At 36.5% G+C, this 22195-nt stretch overlaps 1 protein-coding gene across 7 annotated transcripts in view; it reads left to right on the top strand.

Moving 5' to 3' along the window:
- Positions 1 to 22195, top strand: part of PDE3B (phosphodiesterase 3B) — a 95795-nt gene that overhangs the window by 53487 nt on the left and 20113 nt on the right. For all 7 annotated transcript variants that reach the window (XR_012835784.1, XR_012835783.1, XM_075755087.1 and 4 more), the window contains exons 2-4: positions 16824 to 16874; positions 17764 to 18012; positions 21257 to 21399. Coding sequence is in view for 5 of the 7 variants with exons in the window: in XM_075755087.1 (XP_075611202.1) it covers positions 16824 to 16874; positions 17764 to 18012; positions 21257 to 21399 (443 nt within the window). In the remaining 2 variants the exon portion in view is untranslated. The remainder of the gene's footprint in view (positions 1 to 16823; positions 16875 to 17763; positions 18013 to 21256; positions 21400 to 22195) is intronic.

The following is a 22195-nucleotide window of genomic DNA, read 5'->3' as shown; positions in this document are numbered from 1 at the left end:
ATTGGTAGTTATGGGATGGGTGCAGAAATTACTGCAATCTGTTTTGTCCTATGTAAGTAGAGAATAAAAATAGTCCCTTTGGGCCTAATATTTCATAACTTTGTGTGTATCCTGTTTTATCTTCTGCTGTTAAGGCTTAACTTGGCTGGTCTGACTTCTTCAGTGTTAAAAGATATTTTCAGCAATCGGTGGCATAATTGAAGCACAGGAAACACAGGCAACTGCCATCACAGAGCTCCAAAGTAAGAAGAGTATCCTCCCTCTTTGTATTAATGTGAAGTTAGTAATAGGTCTTTAATGAGTGTTACCATTTCTGACTGATAACTGCATAATTGTCTTCACTGACCAAGAAAGCACCACTGCATAGGTAGACATGGAAGGATTCAAACCATAATGCTCTGAAGGAGAGAGGGGGTTGAAATAAAGGCAAACTGGCATGTGTGTGGTTTTTTCTTTGTAAAAATGTGAAAGCAGGAAAAAAAGAAACAGCAAAGGCTGTTGGCAATTTATGGGTGAGTTGGGTTTATTTTTTAAAAGTCTTTCTTCCTCAAAATTTGAGAGAGATTTGTTTGGTTTTTTTCCTGCCATCTACTTCCTACTGACTGGTCTCTGGGTCAGAATCCCTGGTAATATGTATGGCAATTAGCCTATGTCTTGCTGATCTAATTGCCCTCATAGGCCAGTGGACTGTCCTTGGCAGAAACAAATACAAAAAACTTAGACAGTATGAAGAGACAGGTTGAAAAGAGAGGATTAAAAAAAAAAAAAAGTAATGTAGAAGAAATCATTCCTTCTTTCCATATGTTTCAAACAAGGTTCTGTCAATCTGTTTTTGCATTCTGAGTTTATGGCTGCCTGAATTTTGTTTGAAACATTTGATCTGTAAAGTATCTTTACTTTCAATAGTATCCATGACATACAAACTTATATATCAATGGTTTTCTTTCCAATTCCTCTATCATAAGTAGAACTTTTTGTATATAAAATTTGTTTATTTCTGTCTTAAATATGGATTTGCTGTAATATAGTTGGAGTAGAGAGACAAATATTCTGTATCTATTTACCACTACTTTTCAGGGGAATAAGATACTAGTTATTTTGGTCATCCTTACTTCAAAACATTCCCACTTGAATATGAGAATTAAAGTAGTTTAACCTTACATTATGCTGTTTGCAGTTGGGCAAAGAAAATGCTGTATGACATGAACAAATCTAATATGGTTCAAAAGAATAAATACTCTTTACTTGAAGATTTGCTGTTCTCCATTTTCCTTATCATATGACCATCTTTATTTAAGTGGACATGTAAACTTATGTTTAAAAACTGTTCTTTCAGGTTATTTGATCTAGTACAGAGGAATGCGCTTATATGATTATCAGCCATCACCATCAAATTAAAAAATAAGCAATTACGTAGATAGAGCAGATCATGGACCTTTGTATAGCAATCTAAGCAGTCTGGAAAATGCATTTAAAATATTAAATAATTCTTTTGAAAGAAAATAGCAAGTTAAGGAATGGTAATTTAGAATCTCACCAGAATATTAGTCCTTCCTTGTTTCTCTTTTCCCCTCCCTCAAGCTGCTGCTCATCTAGTTTCGCTCCAAGCAGTAATAGTTAAATCACTGGAGGATAAAGAATGGGGAAGGAGCCAAACTTCTTTTCATTTAGGGCTGTAATTAATAATAAACACTTTTTAACTTAAAATTTCAAATACAGCTTCTGAAAGTCACTAATTTATTTTAAGGAAAGTGCTAATCTCCTCAAGAATTGTTACAAATCTTTTCTGAATTTGGGTTCTTTTAAGGTATTTGGTGATATAAATGTTCAGTTTAGAGGCATATACAGTGCCTGTCATCTTCAGATTAGACTTGCAATTCACTCTGATCTTCAAAAAGTAGGTTCTAATTGGATGTGCTGAAATTGTAGCCAAAAAGTAAGGCCTGTAACGAAGGCCTGCTTATATTATACATAATAAGAAAACGCAGCCAAGAAGAAAGACCTGTAATGAAGGCCTACTTGTATTATATGTGATAAGAAACTATTCATTATTACTTTAGGTAGAAGGCTAACGATTCTTAGAATGAGCACCTGCTACACATCATGAGAAAAAGGAGGGGCTACAAGACACTTCAAGGTCCTTATGTGCGTACTTTGCAGAAAGGGAGGACATTAATTGCCTCCAGCAACAGCCTTATCTTTCTGAGGTGTATAGCAAACAATTACCAATACCGAAATATTGAGAAACTAGGGGAAAGGTAATTTGGGCCAGGGTCCCCATGACCACCGACCCATAAGCCCCCTACCCAAATTATACCACCTACTCAAAAGATAGAGGTGGAGAAAGGAACTGAGCATGCGTTCTAGTTTGCATACTAGGCGAAGAAATGTGAACCAATTACTGTAACGGGGAGTGTACCACTTTGTAAGCTTTGTAACATTTGTGTATAAATATGACAAGGGAACCAGTGTTAGGTGTGCCTGATTAGAGGAACTATCCTCCTGACACCCAGCGCTGCAATAAAGGAAGTGCCTGCTTCTTAATGCTAAATTGGTGTGAAGGAGTTTTCTTTCATTCCCGAATTTTGGTGACAATATGAGATTCATCAATGTGTTTGTTTAGTTAAGTATAACTGTAAGCAACTTCTCAGCTTTGTTGGCTTGCTATCTGCAGCTTGGTTCAGTTTTGTGTTTATTTTAATATTTGGTGTTGCATTCTATTTCTTGGAGATCTATGCTGCTGGAAGTGTTGCTTTTCTCCTTATTTGCCACTATTGAACCTTCCTGATTATTTTTAGTTACAAGCCTGATATTCACATTTTGGAAATGTAAAGAAAAATAAGATGCATTAAATGAAAAAGTTTCGTAGCTTGCTTTTTCAATGGATTTTCTGAGCGTTATGCAAGATGATATTTTATTGTGTTTCTTCATTTATTTTGTTGTGTTACTTGGTTTACTGATGCTCTAGTATGGCTGAGGTGATAATACTGTTAGTGCAATGATATGTTTTAAGAAACTTTCATAATGTGATTAGATCCTTTATATACCTATTTCTGTAGGGTTTGTGTGTATATACATGTATGTGTATAAACATGTATATACATACATATGTATATATAAAAAATATTAAAAGTCTGAAAAAGAAAGGTAATAGAGGTGTTCCAAGCTCTTTGATCTGTCTTGCATTTGAGTTTTGAAGAAGGTACATAGTTATTGGTGAAGAAAGGCTAGATCATTAGTATCAATTATTCTGCAAAAGGAACAAATGGATTTAGTCATATTTGAGTCATAATATAAACAAATCTGGTAGATAGTATATATTTTTTTTAAACTATATTTCTTTTAAAGGGCATGACTGGGTCATGTGGAACATTCTGGAGGGAGTAGGAGACTGTTGCTACCTTTGGGAGCACATTGGGTGAGGGGGGAAGACGACTACAAGAGTGGAGCAAGAATGAGATGTACAGAAAGGAGCTGGAGACCTGTAGTCCAAAGACAGAGATGGTGGATGAGAGGAGTAACTCCATAACCAGGCCTCAGAAGGAAATTTGCCAAGGATGCAAGTGGATAGTATAGTTTGCTGCAACTAGGAAAATTGCTAAGATGGGTCCATTTTTGTAATCACTTATTTTACGATACTTGGACATGATATCAAACTGGTCCACCTAGCCCAGGCTTTTTATCTTTAATAACAGTCAGTAGTAGCATTTGTTTCAGAAGTGGGGTTTTTTCCCCTCTGGGGTTCTCTTCCATGTTTTGTCAAGTTACCATTTGGATCATCATTAGCTAGAGGATATGTCTGGGCTGTGGTGAGTAGCCATGGATTGATCAGTCTCTGAACTCTTTTTAACATGTTTGGTTACATTTAGTTTCTGTGAAAACCTGCAGCAATGATTGCAATAATTTAATCATGTAGTATATGAGAAATACCTCCTGTGGCTTGTTTTAAGCCTGCTGCCAGGTGATCTAATTACATGGCCCTCATTCATCTGCTTGTGAACAGTACTGACTACCCACTCCATATTTACCTTCTCCATAACATTGTTACAACCTTCTGTTTTCCTCACACTTGAGGGATCCCAGTCTGTGTAGCTCCTCACAGTAGAAACTGCTCCATGTCTTTGATTTCTTTTATTAGCCTGTCCTTTTTTGTTTCTTCTATACTTCTGTATCTACACGCAGCACTCAGTCTGTGAGTGTAACATGGATTTATGCACTGACAGGTTTTTCTGTATTGTTTGATGTTCCTTTTCCAGTATTTCATTTAACATCTTTGAGAATTGGCCTGATGCCAATGACTTCAAGATCTCTTTCCTGGTTGCTATTGATGTAATATGAGCCTAGTTTTCTATATAAATAGTTTAAAATTTATTTTTGTTCTCAGCATTTACTTAGTACTGAGTTTCAGCAATGTCATTGCCTATTTACTGACTATATTAAGATCTTTTGATGCTTTTCCCCAATCAACTCTATTTCTGACTATCCTCAGGAATTTTGTGTCACTAGTACATGTTGACACTTCAGACTTCTGTTGCCTTTTTAATTCATTTTGAGTGGGTTGATTAAGATAGATTCCAGCTTGAATCGTTGAGGAAGTCTCTGTTGGCAACTTTTTTTTTTCTTTTTGTGAACTATCTACTCTTATTTATTTTCTGTGTTTTAACAAATTGTTAATCCAGAGGAGAGCTATCCCTTTCTTCCCATGTGAATGTGATTTCTTTAGGAGCATTAAGGGGACACCATGTCAAAGTGGTGTGGGGTGTTTCTTTGGTGGTTTGTGTTTGTTTGTTTGTTTTTAAATCAAAGTACACTGGCTGACTGATTCACTTTTATTGATGTGTGCAGTCTGTTTCAAAGAATACAGTAGATTTGTTTGGTATGGTATCCATAGATAATCCTACTGATTGTTGTCAGTTTCATTTAAATAGTGAATTAATTTTGTGGGGTTTCTCTCCCCCCCCCCCCCCTTTGTCCATTTCCTCTGAAAGTTTCTCCACATTCTTCTGGATCCCTTTAAAAGCTGATATTATAGCTGCTAGTTTCTAGTCCTGTGGTACAAGACACAGCTTGTGATTGGTTATACCATACTGTACAGATTTCACTTCTTTGAAGGTTAGTATAATAAAATCTTATCTTTCATGTGTTGGATCAGGCATGATTAAATATTTGATTATTTATTTTGGCCAGTCTATCTCCTAGTTTAGTTTGTATGTGCTTTACAAGGGTATTTGATTAATATATACATTTTGAATGTCATAAGTTAACTGATACATTAAAAATACTCAAATAGACAAAAAATTCTATTTGCTATATTTCAGCATAAAGATTGTAATTAAATGCTGTAGAAGATATTGGTTATAAGTATTAATTTTAGAATGAAATCTATAATACCTGCAGTGGAAAAAACCCTTTGTTTTTAAAGCATAAGATGTATAGCTTTCAGTTTAAAAAAAAAAAAACAAACAAAAAACAAAAAAAACCCAACAACAACCCCCCCCCCCCCCCAAAAAAAAAAACAAAACAACCCAAACCCTATACAACTATTTGGCCTTTTTCATAAAGATTATGAGGGATTTTTTTAAAATGGAATAGCCAATTACAGTGGTCTGATAGATGTTGTAAAAGCTTTTCTGCTTGCCTCACTGGGACAGTATTTTTCTCGTCAGGTATTGCTGGGAATCTTGTCATCCAATAGTTTTTCTGTGGTTAGCATTAGTTTTAAGTCCTAGATATTTTCCCCTTTTCTGCTTTTAAAAAAATAATAATCAAAACATACACAAGTTCTAGGAGATGCTAGTCAATAGTTGAATTTGTTGATGAGAACACAGAATTAGTCACAGGTAAGTGTAGACTTCTTTTTGTTAGGTTCATCTTGTTAATAGCTATTTTGAAAACATAGTCTGTAAAGAGACTTCATAGCAAACACATTAAAGGCTATTAGAAAAAGACTGAGAAATGAAAGAATTAGTGGTCTTCCCCAAGGAATAGTTACTTTGCATGCATTTATAATATTTGATGGATTTATTGGGCATGCTACACTGCAACTTTCTTGTAAATAATACTTGTCCCAAATGGCAAATGATATTCTCTCTGTCAATGTTGTCCAATGTTGTCCAATGTTGTAGGCATTTATGTAACTTTCACTATTGTGAAGATTTTGCTAACAATGTCTTGCAGTTTAAATGAATATCCCAATACTTTCTTGCTTGTGTAGAAAAGGCTGGTGAGCCGTTCTTATTATCTTACGGTCACTGCAAGACACTTGACCCATCTTGACCTCCTTCTTTCATATTAGTTTCTCTGAGTCATGCTACCAAAATGAAAGAAAAAAAATAATTGTGTTAAGTCCAGGTATTTTTAAGATTAACTCAACCCAATACATCACAAAGTTTGATTATTTTTTTTAATTTTTTTTTTGAGGGGTATCAATTTCACTCATCAAAATTGTAGGAAAACCTATTACAGAAACAAAAGTCAGTAGGTTACTTAAAATAAGGAACAAGTCAACTTCATTATTTTTCACAATTCTCTTTTGCACTAGAATTTCATGCGCCTATATTCAGAAACCTTTGCAATAACAATGTTGTATGTAACTGTAACTCGTGCTCTATGAACAGGGTAGCAAAGTGGCTTAGCCAGTAAGTCAAAACACTGGAGAGAAAACAGGCTTTTGGATATGATTTTCCATTACCTTTGCGTATGGTAGGTTATACAGTTTTGTCTTCAAATGTTGGAGAATCCTGTGATCATTTGAACAGCAGAATGGAACATAATTTATGAAAAGGCCAATGAAGAAAATAACCTGTAGTTGTAGAGATGTTGGTTGTGGGACAAAGCTGATTTTTCTTTCCATATTAGCAGAGTGTGAAATTCAGCTTACATCTACATAAAGGGAATCGATTTCAGGAGGAAGTGCTATTAAATATTATAAAAACCCATAGCATTTCACAATGACTTCTGGAGTTTTAGGGTGTCAGGGATTCTTTTTGCCTCTTTTAACTGAAATCTGAGCTTCTTCATCCATTTTTCACAGATGAGTAACTGGGAAAAACTACCAGAAGTGTCTGTCTGCATACTGTCTTCCTAGACAGATGACTTTATCATGAGGCGAGGTGGAGCTGTGTAAGTGGCCCTCCCTGTACCATTAGTGGTGATTCATTGTTCACTTTGCACCATGTAAGATAAGCATGACAGAAACAGCTATCTATACCAGACTTGCTGTTCGGGGCACAAAGTGGATCTCCCCAAGTAGTTTTATTTAACCTAGTCATCATCTAATGTTACAACAAGTGGGAAAGCATCATTGTTCTTTCTTTTTCATTGAGAACTGCATCACAACATTACTACATGGAAAAAAATTTCGAAGTTCTTTCAAATCTGCTGCCGTTTGAGGTTTTTTTCTCCGCTGCTTACGAAGCTGCCAACTAAAGTACTACTTAACATGAATACATTAGAGAAAAGTAAATTGGCACTTTCTGTAGAATGCAGCAATTTGCATTCCCTTGTTTTCTGTTTCTGATAGCAATCTGTGTAACATTCTTCAGAGTTTCAATACTTTTTTTCCCCAAGAGATCTCATCTTGTATTTTTCTGGCACTTCAACTAGAATCTTGTCCATTAAGTTACATTTTTTTAAAATACTGATTTAAATTTCACTAACACAATTGCTCTTGTAATCAGACTCATAATTATACTCTCTCATCTGTTTTTAAATTATTGCTTTTAATTCTTTAGCTTGAGCAAGTGAGAATTTAGTTAGTTCAATCTCCATGTATAACTTCCAACCACAGCACTGCAGCAATATTTGCTTTCCTTTATGACATAATATCTTCTTTGGCTTCTTGACCATTTTCTTTCAGCTTACTTCCCTAACTTCAGTCCCTGTAATGTTTCTTTTTGGGTCATTGTCAAGTTATTGAAAGAAAACAAGACTAATTTATGTAAAGCTTGTAACTTCTGGCAATTTTGTAAATAAAAATCCTTAAGACAACAATTAATGCAATCAAACAAAAAAGTATGTAATGAATTAGAGGTTTTGTTAATCTGAAGGTGCTGTTACTCTGAAGGCTCTGAATGAACTACCATGGGGGATTTGCAAATACAGCCTCATAGTCTGAAAAAAATAGTGTCTTGTGCCTGAAGTTAGTTGGAGAGCAACTATAAGCTTTTGCAAAAACAGATCTTTCAGTGGGTAAACTGCATGAAAGTGTTGCTGATTATTTGCTTCCTCACTGCACGAATTCGGCATTGACAGATTCAGAACAAATGGGAACTTTGCATATTCTGTATTTAACTTGTGAAATGCCTTTGTGTATGAAATTGGATCTGCCAGAAGTTTACATGGATTCTGTAAAGATGATCAGAGAAATGCAAAGGTGGAAATCTATTGACCTTTGTAATATACAAAGCCATATAACGTACGGCTCCTTGAGCTGTGTTGCTGAGGCTGAAAGAATGTTCTGAGAATTAACACTGCTTACTTAAGAATATTCTTATCTTGAGGTGGCTGCTGTTGTCAGTGGCAAGATACTGGACTAGATGATCATTTCGTCTGATTCAGTTGATGTGAACCATTCTCACATTCATGTCAATTTTTGGCTGAGAGTTGTACAGCTTATTTTTTTGTTGCTTGTTTTAGAGGGTGTCTCGAGGAGAGGAGAAATGTACGTATTTTTATGAGATATTGAAGAGACAGTTGTGATAAAAATCTTTGTGATAAATTCAGTATCTTCTTCAGCTCAGTGCTGGGAAAAAACACTTGTGGTCATATGACATCGTTTCTCTTTGCTTAGAAGACAAAGATCTTCGATTCATTGCTATATCTCTAGTGTAATAGGTGGGAAAAACCCACTTGATTTAAAAAATTAAGTCAATAGAGGGGGAAATCAGTTCATCTCTAGTAAGTGTTTTTAGTTATTGCATCAAGAATATATCAGCATACAGTAAAATGTTTCAGCATAGGATTTGTGCACATCCTTCTATTGCAGAAAGATAAAATTTAAGATTGCTCTTTCCATCTGTTCCAATATGATACATTCACAATGTGTCAACATAGCAGTAAAGGCTTTTACTATGTATAATTGCAAAATAATGCCAATAGGTAAATGTGGAAAGGATGTTTTGGGATCAATTTCTAGATTTTGCTTTTTGTAAAATAAACCCAACTTTAAAATATGGGTTTAGGTTTTGGATGACAGTAAAAGTAGTACAGTATGCCAGAACACTGAAGCAACTGCACTGGATTAGAGCAATAATCCACCTAGCACTATTTCTTTTCTTTGATGGTGATTAGAACCACATGCTCTAAAGGAAAATGCTTATAATGGGCAGTTAAAGGATCTGCACATAGCAGGCTTTTTTCCTCTGCCTTCCCTCCCCCAGTTGCCATAAATTACTGGTTGGCCTTTACTCTGATGTGCAAGCCTGACAAAACCTAGAAGGAACAGGAAATGACCTAAGTGTGGTTTTAGCCAGTTTTCTTCATTACCTACATAAGAAGAACATCCCCCTCCCCCCCCCACTTTCCCTTGATAGACAAAACACCTTTTAGAACCTTTTTGAAACATTTCAAGATCTTAAAAAATATTAAAAAGAAGATCAGAGCAAATATAACAAGCAGTAGGAAACCTGAAAACTTTGTACAGCAGACAAAGTAGAAGCTGACCTGCTGATAACTCCTGGTTACAAAAGCAGAAGTAGCATGTCTTTTTAAAAAACAAACAAATGAAACACATAAAAGAGAAACAAAACCCCAACCAAACAAAAACTATTTTTCTGCTTGCAGGGAGTAATAATAACTTTAAGAACAAGCCTGCTGAAGGCTTATTTGAAACTTTAGCGTAACAGTGGAGCATTTTTGCTCTGTTTTTATATATGTGCTGAGGACAAAGTTACTGAAAACAGTAACTAAATACGGGAAGACTCTAAAGTGACTTGTTAAAGTTTATTTAGGTGCAGCTCTTGTTGAAGATTTGTATTTGCAAGGAAGATTGAGAATACTGTGGAGTGTGGTGAAAACATTATGGTGGCCAGACACACCTTATGTTCCAGTGTTGTTCTTATGTGTCCAGCCAAATATGTTGCAGGTACTGTTTGATGTATAGACTAGTATTTACTAAAGCAATTAAGTAGGAGCAAGTCTTTTTCCATTCAAGGAAGATTATAGACTTTAAAAAGTGAACATAATGTCTTTTAGGAAAGAGTTCAGTAAAGTCAAGGATAGAGTCTAGGATAAGGGGCTGTGACTGTTTCCTTGAGTACATGTATCCAGACCTCAGAATTATGAAAGCACATACAGTTCTATTCAAAGATTGTGGCTATCTGCAGACTTCACAACCTATTAGCCAATTTACAATCTTGGATAAATAAATTGTAAGGAGTTAGGAAGTGATACGTATTAGGATTCCAAAAATATCCTAGTTTTCTCCTGTCCCATTTATTTTCACGGGAAGGTTTAGTGGGTGGAGAAATATCATCATGACTCTAAATGCCTTAAGTATCATACTGAATGCTTTTCCAAGTGCTGTATTTCTGTCTTGATTACAATAATTTACTCAAGTGGCTGCTGTTTTGGCCTGTAAGATTTCACAATACAATGTTGTCTGTCTTATCTAAATAATGCTACCTCTACTTTGACAGAGTCATTCTTTGGTTGCATCACCTTCAGTCTCATACTGAATACAACTTAACTACTTACTAACATACTTTTTAAACAATCTACCTCTTCTACACCAAGAGGGGGAAAAACCCTAATAAATAAATAAATAACTAAAACAAGACTCCTAGGTTGTATACTGCTGTGTTTGGTTTTGTATCATTAAATTACATGGGTTTAAGAAGCTAATTGATTGTAAGCTATTACAAAAGACTAATTTAGAAATAAAAGTAATGAATTTAGCATCAGTCTTGTTTGAAAAGCAGTCATGAAAAGAAATGGATATGTAACGTAACCTTTTTCATATTTTACAATAAATTAGTTTCTCATCTGGTTGTAGAATTTTGCTTTTGAATGAGGTGATTTTTTACAGAGTTGATTTCTGAATCAAGTTGCTATGGTGTTGGTTTCATTGTTTAGTTAATTCTATGCTTGGTTGCTATGGAAATACTTATTTATGGAGCTAATGCCTAATGGTGTCAAACAGATGCTACTAGCAACTAGGAATCTTTTATATTTGATCAATGAAAGACTCAGTCAGAACTAGAAACTAAGTTTTGTACTCATTTTTTCTCCATTAAAATTTTGGAGCGTGGAATGTGAATGGGTGGTGTCAAATAGGACGAGTTTTCTCTTCTTAAGCATTAAAGCACACACTGAATCTCCTGAATAGTATCATTGTTGAAACTAAAACTTCCCACTTACCTAGTTTAGGCAATCAAGCAGCATTATTACAAATCTTAACATTGTGTATGGCCTTAGATGCTGTGCACACTTCAACTTAGGGTATGGACTGTATGTATTAGTTATATTCTAGTTTTAAAATTGATTTTTACATTTCTAAACTCTGAAACTTTTTTTTTTTTGTAGCCGTGTATTTTAAATCTCTGCTTAAGTAGGAATATTATCCTTAGTATAACTTTGCACAAACACAAGTAATTCTCGAGTAGCTAAGATGATATGATTTTGTATTTTATAAGTTAAATTATTCTGAAAATATCATTTCACAGTTATCTAGCCAAATATAGTTTGAGTTGGGCATTAAATTTAAAAAAAAAAAAGTTTAAAAATGCTTAGTGTACTTTTATAGTAATTTTAGTGGTTTATAACGTGAGAAAAGTAAAACCCATACGCTTTTATTGCACTGAAATCTTTAGAAGTTTAAAATACTCCTCAAACATGACTTTAGCCAAATGGAGCTGGGGCACTCATGCAAGGAAGATCCAAAAGAACTCCACCCTCCATGGCATCAATGTGCTTCTGAAAGACACATCTGTTACAGGCCCTGGAAACACTGGCTGCACTGTGATAGGAAAGATAACTTTTTATATAGAAAAATCAATAAAAACAAAACAAAAAACCCTGAAGCTCTGCTGGATTTCATTGACTGTCTTCTATTTCTCATCTGGTTTTTGTTTATTTAGACTATAAGCTTCTCAGAGGAGCACTTTTTCCTTTTTCTTTGTGAAAATTAATATTGCTTGTTCCTGTTGCTGTTTGAACTATAACCTGTATTAGAGAAGGCCTTTATTATTGTTACTTTGTGTACTTTTTAAACCAACGTTTCTGATGTTGCTAACAATGTGTGCTTTGCAAAAGTACTGTCCTTAAGTTTTGGTGATTCTTGGGTTGATACTCAACGATCAGTACCTTCACTTTTTTTTTTTTCCCTTTTTTCCCCCCTTCTTTTTTTTTCCTTTTTTTCCCCTTCTTTTCTTCTCTTTTTTTTCCCCTTCAGTGATTAGATGGATTACAAATAGTGTCAGATAAGTTGATTGTAAAGTTCTTCTGTTCAAATTGCATGGCAATTCTTCTGGAGTATATGGAAATACTGTTTTCATTGTTTGAGAAAATATGAATGGATGGTAATATCTGATGCCTACTGTAAATTTTCCTGCATATTTTCAGTAAGTGCTATGTATTTAAAATCTCCTTCGATTTGACTAAGCATCCATAGAACTGAATATAGTGTTCATTCTTCAAAATAGCAACTCTGGAGAACTTGTTGGCTTTAACCACTTTTTTAACCTTTAAAAAAATATATTTCTGGTGATGAAGATTCCCTCTGTTGATACTGTTAGCCTGTTTTTAGTGACATGTTTCAGTTTGACCTAAACCCATCGCTGGCTGATGGTGGCCAGATTGGAAAAGGTCACTTAAAGGGTTTTTGTAAGCTGGCTTGTATTCTTTTAACTTTGCTGAAATTTATTTTATAGGCTAAATAGATTCAGTTATTTTAGTTAAGCATAATACTGTCCCTGACTATTAAAGAACAAGGCATAGTACTGTGTTATGTGTGGGTTTTTATTGTGGTTTTTATTAACTGTACTTCAAAACCCTGATCAGCTTGACAGGCAATTATATAAAACCAGGAAAGTGGGACCATTGCTCTTTGGATGGACTGGGAGACTCCGGGCTGATAGGATAACATCTCCTCCAAGCTGACTGGTGATTTGGTATACATGGCTATGGAGGAAGGCCTATAATTTCTCACCCCTCAGAAGTTCATCTGCAATATCAGACCCCACTACAGTTTTATTTTCAGAGGAGCTCCCAGCTGTGTGATTGCTGTGGTGTTGGCACTGACGATGCTCAAAAGCCAAAGTGTGTGAGTTGCTAAGCAGAGGTTTAAGTTGTAGCTTGGAACTTTTATGACTCCAGTCCCTCCTAGATCAGGTGTTTCTTGTTGGAGGAGGTGAGGACGAATGTTATGTGCAATGGATTACAAAATCTTAGTATTACAGAGAACAGATCTTTCTGCAACAAGTCTTACGGTTGCAAAATCAAAAATTGCTGAGGCTCTGCCTAAGACCTATTTTAAGGTCTGTTGGTCTGTTCACATTAAGTCAAAATAAACTGTATCATTTTTACTCCTGCTGTAAGATTAATGCAACTCTGGGAATACTTAGTAACTTTTGTTGATGATCCACAGTAATTAAAGCTCTGACTGCCAAACTCTCAACAAAAATAGTGCAAAAAATGCTGCTTTGTTAGTATTCCAGATTTAACTTGCCAGGCCTGGAGTTAGCCTAAGTTAACTAAGTCTGATAGGTAGTGAGAAGCAAAGTACAGTTTTCTTACAGTTGGTTTCTTAATAGAATGGTAAAGAGTAACTATTTCTTTAAACAGAGAAGTTTTTGTAAAGAAGCAGACTTTATCAGCTGCTAACCTTTACAACTGTCACCCCACCTTGTCCCTCAAACCATTTCAATTCTGCAGAAGGTTTATTAAGGAATATGCTGCTGGTTTCTGTTCCTTTCTCCTGAAATTGTTTTTTGTGGGGGGAGGCTTTCTGCATTTGAGTGCCATCTTGTGGTGTATCCTAAGCATCTAAGGAAAAGGTAATAATCCCCCTTTCATTATTAGCCTGTAAGGATTTGATTAGTATAGAGATGTAACAGGTTGTATTTACCGTGGAAAAATAGTCGTTGTATAGTGATCTGCATTTTTTTCCATTGTGCTTAGTAGAAGATATTACTACTTTGTGCCTGAAATTTTCATCATCTCATTTTAATTACTTCAATGTGTGGCACATGGAATGAGCCCTGAAAACTTTACAGCTAGTATAGACTGTGATAGCCTGCTAACTGTGTTAATATACTACACCTGTCTTCTCTCGAGATATGACTTCCCATTAATGGTGGTGTGTAGTGAATTAAAAAAAAAAATTCTGTTGACAACATATAGGTAAACTTGAGTTCTGTTTATTTCAAATCTGGTTTAGTTTCTTTGCTGTAAAATTTGTATCAGAGGGGAAGCTTACATCTTCTGGTTTAAATGAAAACAGAAAATTTTCAATCATGAATCCAAGCTGTGAAATTTTTGATTTAAATGAAATTGTGTATAAAATAGTGCCCTGCCATTTAAGATATCAAACCATTATTTGCATTGCAAGTAGATTTTGCATTTTTGTGAGCTGTGCACGTTATTTTACCTTGTGTATGCTAGATGAGTATGGGCCACAAGATATAGCAGTAACACTTTCCATTGAATATTTTCTGCCTATGCAACTTTGAGCCTATTTCTTTACTATAGCAGGGCTAAAGCCAAAAGGAAGGTTTTGATCTTTTTTAGTCATATAGATTGATCCCCAAAATGATAACAGTATAGCTTATGTAAGCGCATATGTGTGTACATATATGTACATGTACACAAAGGCTCCCAATGGCTTAAAGGATGAATAAAGGAGGTTGCATCAGTAAAAGTAGTTGCAGGTAAAGGTTTGGTACAGAAATGTTCTGGAGTTAGGTATTTTATTAAGATCTCATTTATGATGAATAAATAAAATTAGCTAACATACCACATATTTAAAAGACAAAATATTAGAACAGCTGGGGGAAGGGAAACCTCTTTTGTGTCCCCTAATAGAGGTTGCAAGATTGTATGCAAGCTGATGCAATTTCATGGACTGTTAGTATCAAAGGTTGCTAATACAACTAACAAAACTCATGTGGACATCTGATCTTTGTTGCTGGTTGAGTCAAAAGTCAATGAAGCAGATTAATGCAGTCTCTGTGTCCAAGCTTAGAAGGACAGAATGAAACCAAAAGATTAATCTGTATTTGATACAGTAAATGAATGTCAATCTGGAAAGAGAAACCTGAGAATGAAGAAAAAAAACCCCCAAAACTCAACATGCCGAGATGGACAACTCATTCTAGTTTGTTATGGAAGAAAAACGCCTTCATTTTTACATGCCAAACGCAAATGCATCACACAAAAAGGGTATGCCAGATAATGTTGGTTGTTATCTTAATGCTTGTCACTGACAGGTGAACAGTCATCTCCTATGCTTAGGGTTTTGGCTTTTTTTAAAAAGATGAATGAGGAGATAGTAGCTAGATTAATGACTTTAAAAAACAAAAAACCCCTCAAATTCTTAATTCTTTATTTGGATCTGCTTTACACAATATGACTGTCTGATATAGCATAACTTACTCTCAGGTTAAGTACATACTTAATGATCGATCTCTTCACTTTCCATAGCAAGTGGTTGTCATGACTATTAAGTTTAAACATGGTTTAATGGTATCTCTATGAAGATAACAGAAGAGAAAAAGAGACTTTAAGCACCGCCCTTGCCTGGGTACTGCTGACATGTAAGCCAGTGTTTCTTTATCAACACTTTCTGTACCTTCTTCTGGATAAGTGCCAGCCTGGAACATTGTGTTTTCTCCATGAAAGAACTGTTAGTCTTAAAGGAACAAAACCAAACATAGTTCTCACCTATAAAAACAAGCAGAAAGACTGCAAAATATGAACAATCAAGTGGGGTATTGGCACTTTATTTGTTCTCTGTAGCTACGGAAAAGAGGAAAAAAAGGGTTATCTTTATATTTGTTTTATTTGTGAATGCATGTTGTACAAATGAATTAATTTATCAGAGAATAATTGGAACCCATCAAGAAGTCATGGAGACTGAAGACTTTTGAAACAAGCCAGACATCTGAATTTAATTTCTTGCATGTTGTTTTTATTTGTTGTCAGTAGAAGAAAAATTGAGTGCTGTTGACGTATTTGAAGCTGATAGTATCTTCAGATTGTGTTGCTGACGTTCTTTTGTGGGTTTGGTGGGTTTTGTGAAGTTATTCAGAACATGTAGATTTGTAACCATATTCAAGCAAAACCTGACAAAACCTCCTGCAAGAAAATGCTTTTAAATGTACCAATTTTTAACCTGAGATATTAGGGAGCTTTTTGCCTTTTTAAAAAATAAATGATGTTAATGTAGTGCTTTCTGCACTGTATTTACAAAATTGCTACTGTTTGAATGGTTCTGGACAGAAAAAAATTGTAAAATACATTGGAGGCTTTAGGATAGATTTGCTTTTATAAGTTGAGGTGAATAGAAGCAGGAAAGCACTATCACCACCTAATTTAGTGTACATGTTAAATGATTTATAAACAATCCAGAAATATTGAAATAAGACCATGTAATTATTCTGTCATCAAGATATCTCTGTTATGTGCAATTTCTTCGAACTCTTCTTTAGGACTTTTTCTGGGATAGCTTTAACTGAGAAAATTACCTAAGTTACATATAAAAACATGAAGGGAGAAGCATTTCATATTACATCACGTAATGAAGATTTATTTCATTGTTGTTTTTCTGTATTAACATATCACCTATTACTCTCCCCCCCCCCCCCCCCCCCCCCCCCCCCATACAGATGATACTTTGGGATTGGGATTTGAAGCAATGGTACAAGCCATATTACCAGGTCAGTGTATTATGAATCTAATTATTCTTTTGTGAAATGTGATTGGGTACAGAGTTCACTGTAAACTGTCAGATTTCAATTTTTCTGTTGATGTTTTATTTACTTAAGTAATGTACTAAGTACCTAGTACATCCTAGCTCTATGTAGCAGAGTCTTGATATTTAGCAGTTCAGACCAAGTTGACAGGGATCTACTTTGTGGTATATATAAGAACAATCTCAAACCTAACTAAGATGGAAGTGCTTTCTTTGAGATATTCATTAGCATAAGGTTAGGGACATTTCCCAACAATGTCACCAAACTTGGGTCTACGAGGTTCTCACATTTTTTCTTGATTGCTTGCTTCTCTCCCCCCTGTCTCTCTACCTCTTGTATCAGTGGTGGCTTCTAATCAGCTATTGCTGTTCCTGTTCAGAGACTTATGCCAAATAAAAACTAATCATTTTTTTGACAGAACTGTTAGGATTTGTTTCAGTAGAATCAAGGTTAATAAAACTAATGAGGCTGTGGAAATCGCACCTCTAAGAGGCTTGTAAGAGTTTGGCCACCAAAATTCCTCTTGATTTTATTGGAAGAAATAGAATATAAAGTTTAATTCTGAGAAATTAATGAAAAAATGAGATAAAAGTGGCACCAGATCTTTATTTTAAACAGAGAAAAATAAACTAAAAGCTAATGTTGAATTCTGAAATATTTTTATTGTGTGAAAAAACCCTGCAAAAATTAGTCTGAATATGTCTGTGTGTATATATTTTCTTTAAAAGAAAAATACATTGTATTGATTTTTTTATTTTTTAAATTCACAATAGATAAGATGCTTATTTAAAACTTAGAATACTGTGAAACATTTTGACATGTTAATAGTTTGCAACATTTCCATTTATTCTAGAATGCTGGCAGTGGAAATGGAGTTGATCTTTCAGTACTAAATGAGGCTCGAAGCGTGCTAACAGACCTCCTGACTGACCCATCCCTTCCACCACAAGTGATTTCTTCCCTTCGAAGCATTAATAGTTTGATTGGTGCTTTCTCAGGCACATACAGGCCAAAGGCTAGTCCATTCACACCGTTTCCTGGTTTCTTCCCCTGTCCGGAAATAGAGGATCCTGCTGAAAAAGGAGATCGAAAGCTGCTCAAGGTCAAGTGACTTTAATTTTCATTCATGTATGTGCTGCAATTTAAAAAAAAAAAAAATACACTTTTTAATTCCATCATGACAGAACTGTTGCCAGATTTCCTAGCATATGACAGTAGACTGCTCGCCAGATTGGTGGATTTCTGCTGTTATCAAGACTCACGACTGTACAGTTTTCACACTTGTGGGCAAGTAAAAGTTGTCTAGGAAAGCACTTGAGTATCCCCCATCCCTTGTCTCCTGGCCTTGTTATTGCTGGTAACTGAAAGTCTTTTCATAACAACTTTGATTTCTGGCACAGTCTAAATTTTGTTTACAGAGCAACTTTTCTTCTTTGTATAGTGATTGCTAGCGACTTTGCTAGCACAGAGTGATCTGGAGTTCCTTAGTCCTTTGCTACTCATGTTTTGTTTATTCTCTGCTTCTTTATCAAGTAGGGGAAAGTTCTGGAGATTTCTCATATCCCCAGTGTTCCATCTTTCTTAGAGTAGCCAGGTAGAAGAAAAAGTAAGTGCAGGTGCTAGAGCGTTCTTTCCATATTGTGCTAACGTGCACTTTTTTGGGGAGTGGACCTTTCTCCTTCAATGTTGGGGATTTTGAATTTTCAGCTGTGCTCCCTGTGTTGTAGAGAGGATGCTGGTTAGATTGATATGGTCCACTGACAGAGGAGTCCATCTGTGGTGGGTTGACCCTGGCTGGGGGCCAGGTGCCCACCAGAGCCGCTCTATCACTCCCCTCCTTCACTAGACAGGGGAGAAAAAGTGCAACAAAAAGCTTGTGGGTGGAGATAAGGACAGGGAGAGATCACTCACTAATTATCGTCATGGGCAAAACAGACTAAACTTGGAGAGGAAATTCATCTAATTTATTACCAAGCAAGACAGAGTAGAGGAATGAGAAATAAAATCAAATCTTAAAACACCTTCCTCCACCCCTCCCATCTTCCTGGGCTCAACTTCACTCCCAGCTTCAACCTCCACCCCCACCAGCGGCACAGGGGGACGGGGAATGGGGGTTACGGTCAGTTCATCACACGTTGTTTCTGCCGCTTCTTCATCCTCAGGGTGAGGACTCCTCTCATCGTTCCCCTGCTCCAGCATGGGGTCCCTCTCACGGGAGACAGTCCTTCACAAACTTCTCCAACGTGGGTCTCTCCCACGGGGTGCAGACCTTCAGGAGCAAACTGCTCCAATGTGGGTCCCCCACGGGGTCACAAGTCCTGCCAGCAAAGCTGCTCTGGCGTGGGCTCCTCTCTCCACGGATCCACAGGTCCTGCCAGGAGCTTGCTCCAGTGCGGGCTTCCCACGGGGCCACAGCCTCCTTCAGGTGCCTCCACCTGCTCCAGCGTGGGGTCCTCCATGGGCTGCAGGTGGAATCTCTACACCCCCTCATCCTCCCTCCATGGGCTGCAGGGGGACAGCCTGCTTCACCATGGTCTTCACCACGGGCTGCAGGGGGATCTCTGCTCCGGCGCCTGGAGCACCTCCTGCCCCTCCTTCTGCACTGACCTTGGTGTCTGCAGAGTTTCTTACATCTTCTCACTCCTCCCTCTGGCTGCAAAATCTCCCTCTAACTGTTTTTTTTCCTTCTTAAATACGTTATCACAGAGGCGCTGATTGGCTTGGCCTTGGCCAGCGGCGGGTCCGTCTTGGAGCCGGCTGGCATTGGCTCTATCAGACACAAGGGAAGCTTCTAGCAGCTTCTCACAGAAGCCACCCCTGTAGCTTTGCCCCCTACCAAAACCTTGCCACACAAACCCAACACGCCATCCTAGCCTGAGAGCACTACCACTGTATGATAGAACACAGAACATGCTCCTCCACTTCACTTTCTGGTCTGGCTGATTAAGGACTGCTGCATGTTTCTGTGGATGATATGGTGGTCATCTGCTTGTCCAATTCCACCTTTCTGGCTGTGACTACAGCTTTGCAGCAAAGCAAATGGAGTCAAGGTACATCCCATATCAAGGACTCAAAGCAGTCTGATTTTTCAGGGTAAGCGACTATACTCTTTTGTGTTAACACTGTTTCATTTTTTTGACACATGTAATAGCTTTGCGAGTTGAGTGTGATCTTTGACCACCTGATGAAGCTTAAAATTGCAAAGTCGTTATTTCTGCCAAACTTTTGAAGTGACAGAATCCAAGGGTCACCTGTCCTCACACATGACCCTGCAGACCTTACTCAACACTGTAAATATTGCTTTGGATTTTTTGTTTTAAACATTTTTTTTCCTGGCTTCCTTTTTACTTTGCGAAGTCTGGTTACACATATCTGCATTATGGAGAAGAATCTTCCACCTCCCCTTCCCTCCATTGAATGGCCAAATCTAGGGATGAGTTAACAAGTGGATTGTAGACTGAATGCAGTCAGAGGGAGATGTATTTTAATCAATTTACAAAAAAAAAAAAAAAGTATAGGTTATCTGTGCGATGGATGCAGATATGCTAAAGCTGGCTTTGCAGTTTCATTTCAGTGATCCTATCCTTTCTATTAGTTAGGTTCTACTAATTGTTATTTAAACATGGATATACTTTTCTGGGGGTATTTCAGTAAGGCAGAGCTAATAAATCCTGAGTTATTTCCATACAGGGCTGTTTGAGTGCCGTTGCCCTGCTTTGTGTTCAAGTACAATAGTCATTCCCAGTGTTTGGTCTGCAGTGTACCTAAACTAAGACAGCTTCCAGGCTGGGAGTGGGGAGGTGCCTGGGAAGCTTCCTGAGTGCTGTGGGGCTGGTATGTAAGCAGAGAGGGAGCCTTGGCGGACCAGAACTGACTCTGTACATTGTGCATCACCCTTTCCACAAGTTCCACAATACTCGCACTGCCAATATTTAGCATCTAAGTTATCGAAATCTCAGGGTATCCTGAGAGCTGGAGAGCTGACATTGGGATGTGTAGAAAAAGAATCTGTAATCCTACAGCAACTGACTATCTCTAGAAGACCTTGATTTTTAAAAGCTCTGAAGAGTAATTGTTGGACCACATGGATTTCAGAGAACAAGTATCTTTACATATTTTAATTTGGGGGAAGACAAAAAGAGATATGAAAAATAGTTATTCCTAGTAAGCAAAATAATTTGATTGCATCTTTTTTATTTTCTTGAGCAGTAAGAGTGAATGTAAGATACCATACTTACTGTTTCACTATAAAAAATTAACAATAAATAGTCTTTACAAACCATAAATAAAATCTTAATGTCTGTTTTTACTTATATAGATTTTAACCATGGTTAAATTACTCACAGGGATTAAATAGCAGGAATAGCCTGCCAACACCACAGCTGAGACGAACTTCAGGAGTTTCTGGCATTCCACCTATAGAATCAACATCATCTAGATGGGAACGGAGTAACAGCAAGAGATCTCATCAGGAATATAACACATCAAGGTAAGCACTTAACCACATTTTAAGGGCAATAATAAATGTAGCCGTTCTACAATGTTTATGTCTGTAATGCTGGAACGTGGCAGTGGAAGTATTTAGTGTAACATCTTGTGAATTGAGTCTCCAAATTCTGCCAGCATAAACTGGAAAATGTTTCAAGTTAATTATATGCTATACTTTGTATCTCTATTTGATCTGAAGTAGATAATCAGGTCATTCTGAGGTTGAATGATATGTTCTGTCATAGTAAGTAGACCTGTGTATCAGTTTTAGTAGGAAATGGAAAAAAAAAAAAAAGTCCAACATACACAATTGCAAAACAAACTAGTTTAACCTCTAAACCTTTACTGACTTCCTCCTTCTCCTTTTTACTTAAAGTATGTATCACTTCCACATACCCCAAAATTTGTTTTCTAATTAAACAGATGATATAACTTTCTTGCATTTGGTAGCCACTGTTGTGTGTATCGCAATGTTTATTATTCCTGTGGCCATCAAACAAGCAGTAAGGTAGATTAAGAAAGCCATCTCTTCTCTACTTGTTAGTCAATATGGTGTAAATAAAGCTTTTATTTCCAGAATTAAGATTACATTTTGAATTAGGATTAAAATAAATGTATGGGGTTTTTCCTTTTGTTTAATGTTGTATATGAGTGAAACTTCACAAATTTAGTTTTATTTAAATATGTAAATGTGTATGGCTTTGCGCAATATCTCGTGAGAAAAGTACAGCAGATGCTTGACATTGCGTGGCAGCTTAAACCTGTAAAAATGTGTGTGGTTTTGCTGCTTTTTTTAA

Source organism: Balearica regulorum, chromosome 5 (assembly GCF_011004875.1).
Source record: "Balearica regulorum gibbericeps isolate bBalReg1 chromosome 5, bBalReg1.pri, whole genome shotgun sequence".
Classification (NCBI taxonomy): domain Eukaryota; kingdom Metazoa; phylum Chordata; class Aves; order Gruiformes; family Gruidae; genus Balearica; species Balearica regulorum.
Note: the sequence above shows the minus strand (reverse complement) of the source record. Positions and strands in the feature narration are given on the sequence as shown.